A 17,411-nucleotide genomic window follows, 5' to 3' on the forward strand; every position below is an offset into this window, starting at 1 on the left:
CATGGCTGCTTTTAGGATAATTGTGTCCCGTTTTTCAGCATAATAGTTGCTCTTTTACTTAAACCATATTAACCCTTCACTCTATGCATGAAACAACCAACGGTGCATAACTGTGCAAATGCAAAATTTAAAAAAATTGAATGGCTTGTTATGCTACCAGTTGGGTGCATGGCTGGTATAGTCCTTTTCATTAATTCCTGTCTGGCAATAAATCTTCTGATTTTAACAAACCATTTTATACCTTTCTGCAGCTCTCAACTGTAATTTGTTACGACATAAGTACGCCTCATAACTCACTCAATAACTCAAGTGACAAGGTCACAAAGAAGCCCCAGAGCTGCGGGGAGTATTCAGTAGAAGCGAGCCAGGCTAAAATAAACAAAAATGGTTATTAAGAGTGATTCATTGGATAACCTTGAGATTTGTAGAACCTGATTCTTTAATCTGATATGAAGATTTCAGCCACTGATTAGAGTGAGACTATACTATAATGTTTAAACCTATACTATAATGGTTTTACAGAAAACTGCCATTTCAGGCTATTTGCACATTTTAGTCCTGTCATCATCATTGTAGTCTTTTGGCTTCTCAAATAAACAATGTTTGCATGTATAATTGATCTTAGATGCAAATGGCCTGATTTACTAGAAAAAAAAACTTCACATAATAAATGTGTGAACATTCATTTCAATAACCCATTCATGTTCACTTCAAATAACTATTTTTGTGCACATTAAATAAGTAAATAGGAATTTGATATTTACATGACTGAATAATTTAGGTGATTCACATAATCTATTTTCTGAATATTCTTAACTCTAATAAATCTGTTTTAAGAATATTTTATGTAGCAAATAACATTGTCATAACATGTACAGATTGTAAATTGTACCATGGACTATCTACATATATCAATTCCTAAACGAGTATAAAACTATGCTGACTCATTAGTATATCAAAATAATTGAGATGTTCAGGTGGAAAATAATCCACATATTTTAAAAAGTTACTGCTAATTCCCTTTTTTTTGGTATTGTAGGGCCATCCAGGGCAAAAAGGTGAAAAAGGAGATATGGTAGGTACATCTAGTATGATGACTTTGCATTACGGAAACAACAGTACTTTTGGGAGCCAAAATATTTTAAACTTGTAGACGACTTTATCAGTACTTAATATGATCTTCTCTAATATTAATGGAAGCCAGAAAAAATCATGCCCTGTCAGAAATTGTTTTTGTTCATGTTAGTAAAAAGTGGAAGGTTAGCAGACCTGATGAGGATGTGTTTTTGTATGAAAGCTATTGGCTAATAACCTCTTAGTTATAATGAAGGATCTGTTGCACTTGTCCCTTCAATCTTCAATAAGTAAACCCCCAACAGATCTTATTTATTTTCAGTAGGTCATAAAATCAACCTAGATTTATGGAAAGGTTGTATAGGTTTGGACAAGTGATAGTAAACTGTCAAGGGCCAAAAGGCTACCATGTTTTACTGTCTTTTCACATTCTTGTGCCTGCTCAGGTTCGATTTCAGGGAGGTGAGGGAGTCCTCAAATCCAATTTAAAATTTGCAAAACCAGAAGTTAGCAGGGGAAAAATATACCTTGAAACATACAAATTGAAAATATAGGGTGCCGGCGTTTGTTGGCATTTCATTAGCACATGCAGTTTTAAGGTTGGGTATCTATTTACTGAACACATCCTCATCTTTTATATTTTACCAAAAATTGGTAATGTATTGTACCTTTGAGCTAATATTGTGCACCATAAAAAATTGGAAATGCCGTTATTTTATTGTCTAGAGTGTGTGCTTTCAGAAAATATATAATATTTTGGGGGTTTTATACAATCTTCAGGGCTAAAATTACGTTTTAAACGTGTGCAAAAAATGACATGAAAACACCAATCTTTTTGATTACAATCTTGGGAGATACCTTTAAGCTCTATGTGGTGTTACAGCAACATGGATACTATAATCTGATATTACATCATTTGGATGTGTAATTGACATTATCTTCTTACATTTAGCTTGGTTTAAGTACAGCAACAGCGCCCCAATCAACATTAATTCAAATCTGAAAAAGGCTTTTTCTGGATAGATTGGTTTTAACAACTGATTTTTTTATCAAGTACCAATATCCCACCCACACTGAAAAAGTTAAAGCCCTCAGCTTTGGACAAATAAGCAAATGGTAGAACAGTTGAATAGTGCAATTTGTAAGGTTTTTTTTCTTTTTTACAGTATCGCACTGCATTGTTTCACAAGTTTTAAAAATGTAAAAACGGAATGTGTAAAAACACTTCAAAACCACAACCCTGTATTCGCCGAACCTTCTCGAATCCTTGTATTGTGCTGCAGCCCTCCCATATTTAGTGAAATTTTCCAGGCCTGAGTTCCCCCAGAGTGGTGGATTCCAAGCCACATTTTTTTCATTTGTTGTGTTTTTATGTTTTTTATCATATTGTTATTTGTATTGTTTCTGTATTTTCTGGTATTGATGGAAATGTTGGGCTTCACACAGCAGAGGCCAGACACATCTGTAATTCGTCTACTTTGCCAGCATATTTTTTTTACCTGTAGTTACTCAGCAGATAATTGTATATTCTTTAGATATTATAGTTGAGGCACTGGAAGTTTATCTACTCGGAGAAATCCACATCCAAAAACTGCCCGCTCTTCCACAACACGGGGGATGTGCAGGTAGCAGTAAACAGAGAGGTGGAATCCTATAGCTACTGTATGGGGAAGGGCAGGCAGCAGTGAAAATGAATTGTAGAATCCTACATTCATAGGCTGCCTATCCTTTCCCAAATTGGAAATGTAAAAAAAAAAAAAGACAGGCAAGCCAAATGGAGAGGAAGATCTGCTGCCACATAGGTAGTAGCCAAGCAATGCTAATGTGACTTCCTCCTCCCCCTCCTCTACCTACGTCTTCTCCTCTGTTTACTCCTCCTATTCTTAGTTCCTGGCCTCTGCCTCCTCCACTTCCTCCTCCTGCTATGTGATTCTGGCACAAGGAGAGACTCTGGGGAACTGCCTTTTTCATCCTGCCAGTGGCCTATTATCTAGGAATTTTTTGGCCCCTTTTGAAGAGGTTACTAAAATGGTGAGCTTTGATGAGACAAAGATTAGTAATACAATCCTTCTTTTCCTCGTATAGAACATGCTGCATAGCCCAATAGATGGGATCACTCACCAAAAAAATTCACTGCAAGTTCCTGACCTAGGCTTTCCCACATTAACATATTCCCACTCGTCATCACATTTCAATTATTTTAATTATTTACATATATATTTGCCTTGCAATGGCTATCCCTGCTCAGGTCCAGTAATTTGAATGTTTAAAAAAATCCCCTTCAAAGTTTGTTGTGTTTGCTCCATGACAGAACATGCTGGGGTAAACAAAGAGAATGGTGCCCCTGAATCACACAGAGGGAAGAATTGGTGAAAACAACTCCTTTCCTCTAATTCCTGGCTTGGACAGCCCCACAGTAATATATTCCCAGTTGACATAACTTTTTACTATGCATTCTATTTACATATATAGAATTTTCTTTTTCTTGTAAGTATGTCTCTGTCCAAGTCCAGCAAACATGGGCAGGGATGGCAATGCAAAGTTAGTAAAAAAATGTCAGCTACCAAGGATGCTGCAACTGGATTTTCTGAGGCTTCCACATTTCAATCTCCCTTCAGTCTTTGCTGACCTTTTCCTGTGAGTCTTTCTCTAGGGTAAAGAGGGGAATGGTGGGCAGCAGACAAAATTAAGCATAGAATCCTTCCAGCTCTTTCACAAAGTGAAGCCTTAAAATACAAATCAGTACTCGCCAACAGCCACCCCACCATCTCCAGTAACAACCTTCCAATGCCAAGTTTTTTCTGGAAGAAAAGTGTGTCCTCGAACCCCCCGCATGTCCTTTGACTTTATGCCAGCTTAGCAATTTAGTTGCTTTCACACCAGCTGGCAAAAACAGCCCCCTGCCTCTAGTTCATGGCCTGGGCAGTCCTAAATTTACATTTACATTCTTCTGCCATTACAAATTCGTGTGTATTTTTTTGCCCAACATTATTTACAGATTTAGATTTATTTATACTTTTTCATTTTTTTGTTCATTTTACCTTCATAAAACCATCCCTGCCCTGGTCAAACAGACAGGGGCAAGGGCAGCAAGGTTATAGCTAAAATATTTACAAACGATTGTACCATGGACTACTGGGTGACAAGGATGTACCCTTGGTTGGAGGTGGCTCAATATTTGCTCGAGGTACTAGCTTGCTCTGCTGAGAGAAGGTCTTCTACACAATGAATGAACTAAGAAGCTTACATTTAATCAGACTTGGATCAAAGAGAACTACACAAACTGCAGATTTTTCTGATAAAATCAAATTATTTATTTTATATAATTTGACAGACAGCTACAGCTGGTCCAGGGCATGGAGGAGTGTCTGTGTCATTCAGAGTTTTATATCTTATCATGTAGACTGGTTGACTCCCTGAAATATGTTTATCAATAGACAGGGGGTTAATAGCTGAACCCGTGCTTGCACACCTGATTAATAAAGTGTAGTAGTGAGGGGCTGGAGGGAGTGATTCAGTGTGTTCTAGGAACGCTCTGCGACTGGGAGGCTTTTTTGCTCTGATAACCCATATGAGGGTGGACAGTTCCACATTTTCTTCTGTGTACAAATAAAAGCAGGCAATAAACCCTTAAAAGTATTTTAACATTTGAACTACCTGTGTGCAAGCTCTACATTTGAAGCTAACCCCCTGCATACTGTATATTATTAGGAAAAAAACAAACACGGCTACTGCCATAATTTTAACTTCCTGGCATCTTTCCTCCTTCTCATTTCCTTGCCTTTTCCAAAAAAAAAATTACCTCAAATGCAAAAAGAGGTGAATCTCTAATGTTTCTGGAAGAAGACTGTGTCTTTTCCCTGTCCCCTCTGCTTTTTGTCTTTATTTAGGCCTGTGTGTATTGTCTTGAAAATATGGTGAAAGTGGCCAATTTGCCAAAGACCTGAGTAGCAAAGTCTAAGGAGCCATCTCATGCTCACCAGCCCACCCTACAAGGACGGACTGGACAATATTGGGCACTTTCGCCCCCTTCCTGTCCACGCCAATTTTCAGCTTTCAGCGCTGTTGCACTTTGCATTACATTTGCGTGGCCATGAAACACTGTACAAATATGAAATTGTTCTAATTTTTTCACACAAATAGAGCTTTCTTTTTATGGTATTTAATCACCACTGGGTTTTTTTGTACTAAATAAATGAAAAAAAGACTGAAAGACTGGAAAACATTTTTTGTTTTAATCCCAAGCTTTCATGAAAATACCAGCTGGTTATACTGATATAATGGTCCTTGTTTGGGAAATTGGTGTTATGGGTGACAATGTTCTCCCCCTGTCTCCCACAATCTATAGTCTGTAAATCACCCTGTCACATGTTCCAAAGAAAACTATACGCTTCTGTGCTTATGCACTTATGTTCAAGCATTTTCCAATGTTGCACCACTTAAAAGAAAGGTCTATTGAAAAACAATATAAGTCAGCAGCAATTAGGAATTATGCCCTGTGCCCTGTTATCATTGTAATGAATGTGTACAGGGGTAGGCTCACTGGAGACTGCAGGACATCCACAACATTAAAGTGGAAATTTAGTTGAAAAAAGAAGTCCTGCTAAATGTTTGGCTGGCCCCTTTTGCAGGTATAGCCAGGGCCAGTGCTTCCACTAGGCAAACTAGGCGGCCGCCTAGGGTGCACTGTCACCTAGGGGCATCTGGGCACAGCACAGACCAGCACTCTCTGTGTGGGACACCGCCATGTCATGAATGATCCTTCAGCTGAGAGGAGGGGCAGCAGAGGGGACAAAGAAAGGACAGAGGAAGATGCCGGGTGTCTGGGGCCTGTGTAGCAGCTGAGCTGCCGCTCCTTCCAGTGTTCCTCTCAGACTCAGTCCCTTACTGCAAGCCAGCTGCTGGCTACTGATCATTGTGGAGTTCCAGCTCTTCTCTTCCCATTCATCAGCGGAGTTGGAGCTGTGCCTGTGGATGAAGGTAATGTCTTACTCAGATGTCTCATGTCTAGCCAGCCATCCATCACATATGCAATTTGTCTTCCCATCCCAATCCCACAGCCTGCTCTTCTAGTGCCTGCTAGGCCTGCTGATCTGTGTCAGTGTTGGTGGTGGTGTGGTGTGTTGTGTCGGATCTGTCACTGTGTGGGATCATTCAGTTCAGTTGCCTGCTGTCACAGCGTTTTATCTCCCCCCATTGCCTGGGGAATCCCAGCCTGGGGTCTGTTAGAGTGTGGATCCATTGGTGCTGGTGGCATCTTATGGCACTAATTATTGCAAAGTAAAATAAATTTACCAGTTTATTGTTTTGTTAATTTAGTATTTGGGGGGGGGGGGCAAGTAGCTGGTCTTGCCTAGGGTGCCAAATAGTCTAGCACCGGCCCTGGGTAAAGCTATGTAAAATATTAAATAGGTGTCTATACTGTTTAAAAGTCAGTAATACACTGTCTCACTCTGCTCTACCAATGCTCAGTTGATCTCCATTTTTAGGCACTGCTGAATCTATAGAGGCCGATCTGCTGACAGTCTTAAAGCATAATTCAACTATCCTATCCTTTACAGCCAAGGAAGCTGCTTCTGTTTGATCTCCAACTGCTAAACCAGCCATTTGATGGTTTGACAGTTTGAGTATACAAGCAAATGTAACAGTTAGCAATCCCAGCATTCCAGGAATGTAACTTTTTTTGAAACAGTTAAATTGATGAGTTTAGTTCCACTTTAAGATTTACTGCTGTGTTGGTGCTCTGGGCTTCAGCAAAATGGCAGCCTCCAGCAAGAAGAAACAGGAGCAATGCTGGAGGCAATTTACAGGATACACTAATTTTGGTAGCATAATTATTATTGTGAAATGTATGTTCCGTGCTAAAGAACATTATTGTTTATCAAGTGGTTTTGGTAAAGTTCCGCTTTAAGATGTAACAAAAAAAAAAAAAAGGTAAAATTCCACCCCCCAATTCTCTTGGAGAATTTTGCTACCTACATGACTGTCAATAAGCGGTTTTTTTTTCTACTTTTAACAGGCTTGTCAGTGCCTACAAGCCCTACATTACTCTTTCTCTATGCAGTTTATAAGCAAAACTTCAGATGATTTCCTTATCACAGATAAAGCACATACTTTATAAGCATGTCAATATGGCTGCTGTGACCTCCCTCTTTTATATTGAGGGTGGCTTGTTTATCAAAAATCCCCCTTATCGACACTTCTCAGCCAGCTGAAATAAATTCAAAGGCCAGGAAGTACATTATGTTTACAAAGAATTAGTTCTGACAATTTCCACATTAAATTACCAGGATCACAATTTTCAAAATTCAAACCTGTTGGATCCACAGTGAACCTGAAGCTCATCCCTACAAAACTCCAGACAAGTACAATGGAAAACTAAACCAGGGTGCAGCTCATTTTTTTTTCTTTAAGGAGATATCCTAGCAAGGCTCCTTTCAAAACTAAGACGCTACACAGTATGAACATGGCAGTGTAGAGGAGGGTGCAATTAGACTAAATCCCCAGCATTACAACATGGCCTCTGGAATGTACTTTTAACACTGTATTATATACTTGAGGTAAGTACATGCAGTTTTCCCACTACATCTATCGAATTGCCCAAGGAGCCTCAAAGTAATAATTTAAATTTGCTGAAGCCTTGTTACTACCACCACATATTCTAGAGGGGTGTCATTGATGCAGATGACCATATAGGCTGGAAACACGTTGTTGCCAAAAATTATGATACAGATTGAAGAGGAGTCACTGCAGTAAATGACAACGTAGGCTGGAGAGGTGCCATTAACTATAAACATACCAGTGTAGCGCTAAATCATCTGCGTACTTATAATGTGCAAAAACGCAAAATGCAAATCGCAAATTATGCAGTATATATAAATTAATATACCTTATTTAAAGTGCAAATAGTGCCAAAAATGTCATACCTAAACCAATCCATAAATAATAACTAAATAAATAAAAAACTGCAATTGTGCCACAAACAAATGAAATTGTCCCAATATATATCGGTCAAAACAAATGTCCCAATATCTTAGTCCAAAGCAATATAAATCTTTCAATATAACGAAGCTTTCTTGCAGTGCTGAAATTTCACCGTACATCCATGTTCTTACTCCAACATGCAAACAGAGAAACTGTGAGCCTCTTACCAAATGATATAGACCATTCAAACATAAATGGTTAAATCCGCTATTAAATGGTCAAACACTTGTATCAAAACCTTCACCATCGGGCATTCCAATCAGCCTCAGTATTAGTGCCAGCACCACATGAGAAAATAAAGCTGCAAGCTTCTTACTGTGTATCGTGGACCATGGACCAGCTTCAAACCAAGGCAGCTTTGAGTTCGGTGTTCTGAACTGCCTGGTTTGAAGTTTATGTAATTTAGGTTAGTGGCATAGGTTAGTTTACTACACTATGGTTCGCACCTATTACCTTTTTGTTTACTGCCTGTCATACATGAAGCCGATGGATGAGCCATGATCCTGAGAGCTGTTGGGAATATTCTGTTAAAGCCCTGTTGACCATTTTAACTCTAAACGGTACATGGTATGTGGTAAGAGGCTTGCAGCTTTATTTTCTGGCACTAATGCTGTATTTGACTGGAACACTGGATAGTGAAGGTTTTAGTACAAGTGTTTAGGCACTTAATGGAGCATTTGACCATTTATGTTTGAATGGTCTATACCATTTGGTAAGAGGCTCACAGTTTCTCTATTTGCTTGTTGGAGTAAGAACCCAGATGTATGGTAGAATTTCAGCACTTGAAGAAATCTTAGTTCTTGTGGAAGATTAATATTGCTTTGGAATGAGATACTGGGATACTTGTTTTGACTGATATGTTGGGGCAATTTCATTAATTTGTGCCACAATTGCTCAGTTTTTATTATTTATGAATTGGTTTATGTATGAAATTTTTGCCACTATTTGCACTTTAAATAAGGTATGTTAATTTATATATACTACATGATTTGCACTTTACATTTTGCGTTTTTGCACATTACGAGCATGCAGATGATTTAGCTCTTCACTGGCATGTTTATAGCTTTTGGCAGATTTATCACAAATTGAGTGTTGGCAGCTTTATTTTGACACATTCTCCCCTGCACAGAATTTACTTTTGGAATTTTTGGAGAAGTGCCACACAGGTGAAAGAGCTGTCATTTGCACAAATGATCATCATATGGTTGTAATTGACAGGTAAATCACATTTGACCCATTGCTGACCTACGGCTTTTATGATCTCATATGCTTGACTCTGTTAGGGTTACAGTATATCAGGTCTGAAATATTGCAATGGTAACTGACTTAAAATTAACAAAGCTATGCAGTTCCAAAATATAGGTCTGTTTAATATCTAATGTCATTTTATATTGAAACAGGGGTCCCACTGCCGTGATGATGTCAGGTTCTGGTCTTGCAATAAATAATTATGGTTGTTGGACTTCTCTATTTATTACCCCTATAATGAACCAACCTATAATACATATAAATCCCATTATAAATACATATTTGGTGCGCTGTAATTTCCTTGCAGTGTGCTGCACTCAGAATCTACTAGTAACAACTGAAATGTCCCACATTCTGCCATTTACGAGAAGTGTGAGCGTTGGTTACCTAGGTTCAGGCAACAGCTGTGAATGAAATCATTCTACTCCTAGACACCTCTGCAAGCCTGTCCATCCGGCTTCAAACAAAGCCATTAACACACAGTGGACTCTGTATTAGAAAAATAACAGAATTTACAGGGTCTGCTGAGGTGTTTTATGAGGACATCCACATTCACAACCAACTTTGTGTAGATTTCGGAAATCATTAATAGCCAGAGCAGAACCAAATTCCTGAAGTATAGTCTAATTTTCAGTTTCACACAGAAGGGAATATTTCTAAAATGAGATTTGTTAAATGCATTAAAGAGCTTATACTTAATTGGGCACTCAACCAGGGGCGCCACCTGCTGTCCACTGGGAGCTGAAAGAGCTGTCAGTATTAGGAGATTTAAAGCAGAACTCCAGGCAAATAATAAAAAAAAATTTAGTATATTGTTTCAAGAATCATTTAATGTATATTAAAATTCCCCTAGCATACTTTCCTGAAATATGTCTCTATAGTAACTTTCCATGACCTACTGTACAGCAGATTGATACTAGGAGTGAGAGCAGTGTTTAGATGGCTTGAAGATAGACCAGCAAAATACTGCAGCTTTGGATAATGCTGTTTGGGAAAAGTGTTGAAAAAAACAAAATCAAACAAGACCAAACAAGATTATAATAGGTGATCAGAAATCTTGTTTTCTTTTTCCTTAAAATGAAATGTAAAACTGAATTAGTTGCTGTTGACAACAACTTATTTTCTCTTCTCCAGCTTCCATGAATCAGTCATTTCAATTAATATATATTCTTGGGTTTTGATTAAGATGGGTTTTTTGTCCATTTGGTTACCTGCTGAAATTAAAGCTTTAGATTATAGTCATTATACGGTCTCAATGATGAATCTCTTTGGGTTTGGTTCACAGTGGGTTTGGCAAATGTAGGCAGCTTGGTTAGGCCACAATATAAGAGGGAGTGACAAGGCAGCTGTTATCTTTGAATAAACGTTAGAGTATTTTATCTAAAGAGACAGTAGTCCTTAATATTGTACAGTGGATGGACCATATGCAAGCAGTTTGGGTGGGCCACAATATAAGAGGGAGTGATGAGGCAGGTTGAAGTAAACATTAGATTTTGTACTGTGGCTGAACAGTATATAAGTAGATTGGTTAAATGGTAATTTAAGAGGGAGAGATGAAGCAGGTTTTATCTTGAAATAATCATATAAACATGGCATTACAGGTTAACATTTGTTAAGCTAAAATTTAAGAGTGAGAGACAAAGCAGGTTTTATCTTGAAAGAGACTGTAGTTCCTAGGCAATGGGAGTAGACGTTCTTCAACCCCTAGCTGCAACCTTTTGGGAAATGCCACAGGTCTGTCCAAGGAGGCTGAAGGTACATTCACAGCCAACTCCGACAGTTAAAATGCTGGTGCCAGTGATCTGAAGACCGGTGAAGAACAAGCCCAGATGAGGGTGGTGCTGGATCCTTGGACAGGTGAGTGTCTGCTTATTAAAATTCAGCAGCTACAGTTTTTAGAAGGGTGAGTAAACAGAATATCTGCCTAGTTGCTTTATACATTGCATGCATATAACAGTCCTTGCACCCACAAAATATCCCTAATTACTGTACCACAACTGAGAGCCATTGCATATGCTTTTATGCACATAAAAATAATATCATTTTGTCTGTATGAGCCTATCTTAAAAAAGAAATTCATTAAAACCTGCAACTGTTGAGACAATGGACACCTTGGCCAGGACTATGCAACATAATGTTTAGAGTGCAAGGGTCAGGATGAACCATCTGTCCACATCAGAACCCCCCTTACATCAAAGTCCCAAGAGTCTCCCCCACATCAGGATCCCCGGCATTCCCCTATACATCAGGGTTCCCATACCCCCCCCCCTTACTTCAGGATCCCTTTTTACATCAGAACCCCTTTTATATTAAGTCCCCACCATTACCCTACACATCAGGGTGCCCAGATTTATCCTTAAATCAGTGTCCCCAGAACCCTCCCCCTTACATCAGAGTCCACAGAGTTCCTCCTTTGCACCAGAGCTCCCCGCGGCTGTCAATCACCGGGTCCCGGCAGGTGATTACTCGCCGGCGCACGGTAATTTCTGAGAATCTCCGATGGGAAAGAGAACTTTTGGTAAACAAAACAGTTCTCCTCCCTGTCGGCTTGTGCACACTGCTTTAGATGGCTGTGCACAGCACAACCATCCAAAGCAGTGTAATTACAGTGAAGCACACGGACAAAGCACAGTGTAAAACAGCACACAGTTTACCCTTTGATTGCCCCTTCCTGCCCAGTGCCATTAGTCCAGTGTCAGTGCTTTTTTTAGCCCTGATCACTGTATTGGTGTCACTGGGGATGTCAGTGACACCAAGTCATTCCCCCCAGTGTCAGAATGCCCGCCGCAGTTCTGCAGTCCCGCAGTCCTGCTATAAGTTACTGATTACTAGTTAAAATATTTTTTTAAATAAACCAAGTATATATACCACCATTTGTAAAAGCTATAACTTTCAAAAAGAAAAGTCAAAAAGATTGTTTTTTTTTTTCAAAATTGTCGGTCTTTTTTTTATAGCGCAAAATATAAAAACTGCACAGGCGATCAAATACCACTGAAAGAAAGTTCAAGTCTTGGAAAAAAAAATTACATAAATTTCATTTGAGCATTGCATGACCGCAAAATTGTCAGTTAAAGTAAAGCAGCGCCGTAACGCAAAGAATGGCCTGGTCAGGAAGGGGAGTAAATCCTATGGAGGGCAAGTGGTTAAACTTTACATGTAGATTAATCCTAAAGGCACAATATTTAAAGGAAAACAGTGCAATATAATCTGAACTATTCTGTAATGATAGGTGTAATGTGTTGTCTTGATAAGGTACAAAGCTTAAAAATTAATTTGGAGACTGCCAAGATCTTTTTAGAAATTGTACATACATCATTATTAAAAAATAACTAGTTGTGGTTAGATGGTGTTGAATTCAGTCACTCACTGACAGTAGATCAGTTTTCCTGATGGACTTCCCTTTTCTGCCCCTTAGTTATGGAGATTCACAGAGATTGATAGTTACAATGATTTGTAAATCTACAATTTAAGATGCTGAGATACCCCAAGAGAGTTCCTTACAAGATATAGATGAAGTTTATGCATAATAACTTTGTTTTTCCAAATCTGAGCTTCCAGTTTTTGGGTGCATTGACCCTTTAAAGCAGAACAGAGGGGGGAATTCTGCTCAGAGTATGTAAATAATGTAAAACTACACATGGCATATTTGCACAATGGGGGCACACTATCCTGGCATTGGGCTCCATTCTACACCATCTGACAGATACCAAGGGTGTACACCAGGGGCGGACTGACAACTCATGGGGCCCCCGGGCAATAGGGGATCATGGGGCCCCTGTGTTCTTGCCCAAACTCAAAAAAGCCTATGAAAAAGGTATCAGGGGCATCTCATGGGGCCTCCTACTGACCCTGGGTCCTCAGGCAGTGCCTGAGTTTCCAAATGGTCAGTCCACCCCTGGTGTACACTGTACTTTGCATCCCCTTAAGGTGCTTACATTTAAAAAATGCTAGTTAAATACAAAAAACACTGCTTACCAGCAATTATATTTTTTTCTATTAAGTTCAACTTTACATGAGTACAGGAGAAAGTTTAAAGGCTGGAACTAAAAATACCCTTGCACTGGGGGCCCCTGCACTGTAAAATAAAATGTTATGGTAGGGGAAGAGGCTATTTTATTTACCCTATTACCTGTTCCAGCAGGCTCTCCTCAAAGCTCCAGCATGTGGATGGTCTTTCACTGACATCATGTACAATGCAGGGCTATTAACACTGCATTGTCTGTGGAGGGGGTAAGTGTGCGACTGCCGCCATAAGTGGTTTAGGGAGCAGATTGCGACAACCTGCTGGAACACAGAATAAGGAAAGTATTTCTCATTATTCCAACATGCCTTGTTACAGCCTGGAGTTCAGCTTTGAGCTTTAATAAAGCTTGTATTTTTAGGGTACAGAATAATGCTGTGTTATGGTTGAGCGAGTTAAAGCGATATTAAACCCAAAAACAAACAAGTTATAAACTGCACCTTAACAATTCTTAGATGTGGTGGCTGCATTAGATTTTTTTTAGTTTTTTTTTTCTTTATGTTCACCCAATGAACCTGCCAGTAGCACACTTTTTGTCTTAGTGTGTCTCCTCTCTGGATGGAGAAGCAATGGACACAACTTTGGACAGCAGAATTGTCAATCTGCGGTTAATGTTAAATGTACTAGTTGATTTGAATGGACTTGACTAAGAAATTAAATCCGGACTCTTGCTAACACTTATATAATATAACATAATGCTTTGTGGGTTAAAGTCTTACACAAACACTCAACATATTCGCCCGGGCCTTAAAATTGTGTCTAAAAATCATTGTTTACTGGACACCTAGTCATGGGAAAGCTGGTACTCTCTCTCTCTCTGTTCTCAAGGTAGTCTGCACACCTGGAAACTGTTGATTTATTGTTTTGCCAGCAGCATTTACAATGTTGGTACAGTTACACATATCGATGTCACGCATGTCCTGAGATCCCTAGGACTGATAGCCAGCAGGACTTAGAAATTCTCAGACAGTGTCTTGGAACATGACCTGCCCTTTATAAAGGTAAAACAAAACACATACGACTTCTCCCACTTCCTTAGCAAAATCTATCAAATATGACAACACAGAGATGTATTACACCCATGTTTGGCTGGACTCCATATTATACAAAACATTCCATTTGCACTGTTCTGTGTAATTATTGTCTGGTAGTTATATTTATTGCATTGTCCTTAGTGTCATTGCTGGGTTGACCCTTCAGGACAGGAGGTTATAATTCTAATAAAATTGCAGAACGAGGAAGTGATGATAACAAAGGTTCCACTAATATAAGTTACAGAAACAAAGAATTGCTTTTTATAGTGCTTGTAGTTGTCACCTGGAGTTCGTCAATGTTCTTATGGTAGAGTACATGCATTTAGACAAAGGAAAGGAAAAGCTTTTCAAGTGGAATTCTAGTAAATGTCTTTTTGGTTTTGGACAGAATGGGAAAGAAGTAGGGCCTCTTCAGCTTCTTCTTATTGTGTACCCACCAAGGAAACATCTGTTCAGTTCCTGTCCCAGAGACTCAACAAAGTGAGGGGAAATTCTAGCTTTGGCAGTTGACGTTAAAACAGGTGTCTTCACTGGAATTGTTCCCCCCATTCAATTTTAGCGATGAGTGTAATTTTTTTTTCCTTTCTATACTTATGGCACTGGTTGCAAAAAAATAGAGGAGGGAAATCTTACCAACAGGAGCACAGAAGATGATAAAAACAGAGGATCTAACTATTCCAGATTCTATTAAGATAAAGTGATATTAACCCTTATTTTTTGTTTGTAAGAGGAGGTCCCCACTTACATTATAGAATGAGCCTTCTTTTCTAAAATTTACTTTTTCTGCAGCTGCTCCCCAAGCTGTATGCACCCCCTGCCATTTTACAGGTGTCTCCTTAGCTAGCCAGTTGTTAAGGAGACACCCGTGCATGTGTGCTCCTGGCTGATACTGTTTGTGTCCACAGACACAATGCCTGGTACGCCACCCCCTGCTCCCTCCTCTGAGCAATTTGACCATTGGCAGTAGGAGCCTATGGCTGTGCTGCCCTCAGTACCTGCCTTTGAAACCCAGAAGACTGGGGAAGCTGGGCAGATAATGGAGCATTTTGCAGGGCTGAACATGGACCACAGGTAAGTGATTGGGGACCAGTGAACAGAAGGGTGCTGGTGCGTTTTTTTCTCCCTACTGCAGAGAATGCTATAAGGCTAATAAATGTCAAACATATAGTACCATTTTAAGTTGCAGTCATTCTTCGAAGGTTACATGCCATTTAGAGAAGTCTTTTCAGTTGACTTAGTCACATAATTATTAGTTATGTTGAGTTGAGCAAATGATACATGTATTCATACAAAAAGATATGAACACCAATAAACCCATTCTGGGGTTGCCCATAGCAAGCAATCAGATTCCAGATATATTTTGAGTGGAGTTGAGTAATGACTTCAACATGTATGAGCAACATCACTCTATTTCAGAAGTGGGCACTTTATTCCCAAGGGGCCACGTGATAAAATGTGTCTGTTGTGGAAGGCTGAACTTAATTCTGCTTAATATTAATTCTAGACCTGGGGAAGGTCTGTAAGTTCGTAAACATATAGAAAACAAACATCCTGAAGTAAGGAATAATAGTTATACAGTAACTGCTCGTGAAATGGGTCAATTTCTGAGAGGCTGCTAAAAAATGGTGGCTGAGCAGCAGTTTTCCACTCCTGGCCACCCACTTAAACTATAAAATAACAGTTGGACAGGGCTGTTCACATGTGGCATCTCTTGTTAAACTCGTCAATTGAGTTCACTAGGGCTGAGCTGCAACTGCATGCAATTGCAGCATTATAGGGTTAAATCAGGCAGTGAGGAGGTGATATAACAACTCCTTACTGCCTGTCAAATGCCCTCTGAAGAGCACTGGAAAGAGAGATCCTGAGATTGGTGAGGATTTCTGCAGCTTTCTGACCTGAAATGAAGACGAAATGCACGGCTCCTGGGGTTTGCAGTGTGCAAGGGCTAACATAGAAGACATTTGGCCATGTAGCAGAGAAATGAGAGAACATTGGGAGATCTCCTAGGCAATGCTATCCAGCCAGAACCGAGCCTTTGGCTGTACCAATCAACATCTCAGCCTCTCACTCTCTAGCTCTTGCAGCTCTTCATATGAACATCTGTCAGCATGCCTCTCTCTGCTTACTCAGTGAGGAAGATACCGAACTCAGAGAGATTGACAGTGCAAGCACTGAGGGCTGGATAGGGACAGCCAAAGAGCCCCATGTATCCCTTGGGCCACATTTTGCCCAGGTCTGCTATATTTTGTAATTCACTAGAATGACAGTTCTGCTGTTTACAAGTGGATTTAGATCTTCTCTTGACCGACGATTATTCCTCATTAGTTGCTGGAGGCCTCTTTTTTTCCTCCAGATATGATTGACATGTCCTATATACCTTGCATGGGCCATCTGGGAGTATGCTAGTGTTGTCAACTGGTAACTGCTGTCAAGCCTTTTATTTATTATTTTTGGTTGTTTTGTTGAATTTTTTGTATGGTTGTATATTGATTATATGCTCTTGGCTCTATTTTTGCTTTATTGTAGGAATTTGTGTTTTGTTTTCCCTGAAGAAGCGGGCATTGTCCCGTGAAACGCGTTGGAAATATCAACAAAGTGGTTCTAAGCTGAAGCTATGTACCAATATGTTTATTGATACCTATGATGTGATACCATCCTTCTAGGTGTCGTAATATCAACCAAGTACCAATTTATGATTCTAGGCTGAAGCTATGCACCATTATGTCTATTGCTACCTATGATGTGACACCATTTATTTAGGTGTCATTACCATTCACAGTTTAGCCTTGATGTTTTGAAATAGTAGCTGCTGGTGACTTGTCGCTGATGCCCGTGATGCCCTTTTGCATCTAGGACATGTACAGTGGGGATCGAAAGTTTGGGCACCCCAGCTAAAAATTTGTATTAATGTGCATAAAGAAGCCAAGGAAAGATGGAAAAATCTCCAAAAGGCATCAAATTACAGATTAGACATTCTTATAATATGTCAACAAAAGTTAGATTTTATTTCCATAATTTACACTTTCAAAATAACAGAAAACAAAAAAATG

General features: G+C 39.4%; 1 protein-coding gene across 1 annotated transcript in view; it reads left to right on the forward strand.

Moving 5' to 3' along the window:
* COL13A1 (collagen type XIII alpha 1 chain) overlaps window positions 1-17,411 on the forward strand; it is a 235,357-nt gene that overhangs the window by 64,130 nt on the left and 153,816 nt on the right. The window contains exon 7 of the mRNA XM_089677089.1: window positions 1,040-1,075. Coding sequence (XP_089533215.1) covers window positions 1,040-1,075 — 36 coding nt within the window. The remainder of the gene's footprint in view (window positions 1-1,039; window positions 1,076-17,411) is intronic.

Source organism: Staurois parvus, unplaced genomic scaffold, assembly GCF_062004578.1.
Source record: "Staurois parvus isolate SC_StPar_1 unplaced genomic scaffold, SC_StPar_1.0 ptg000177l, whole genome shotgun sequence".
In the NCBI taxonomy this organism is placed as follows: Eukaryota; Metazoa; Chordata; class Amphibia; order Anura; family Ranidae; genus Staurois; species Staurois parvus.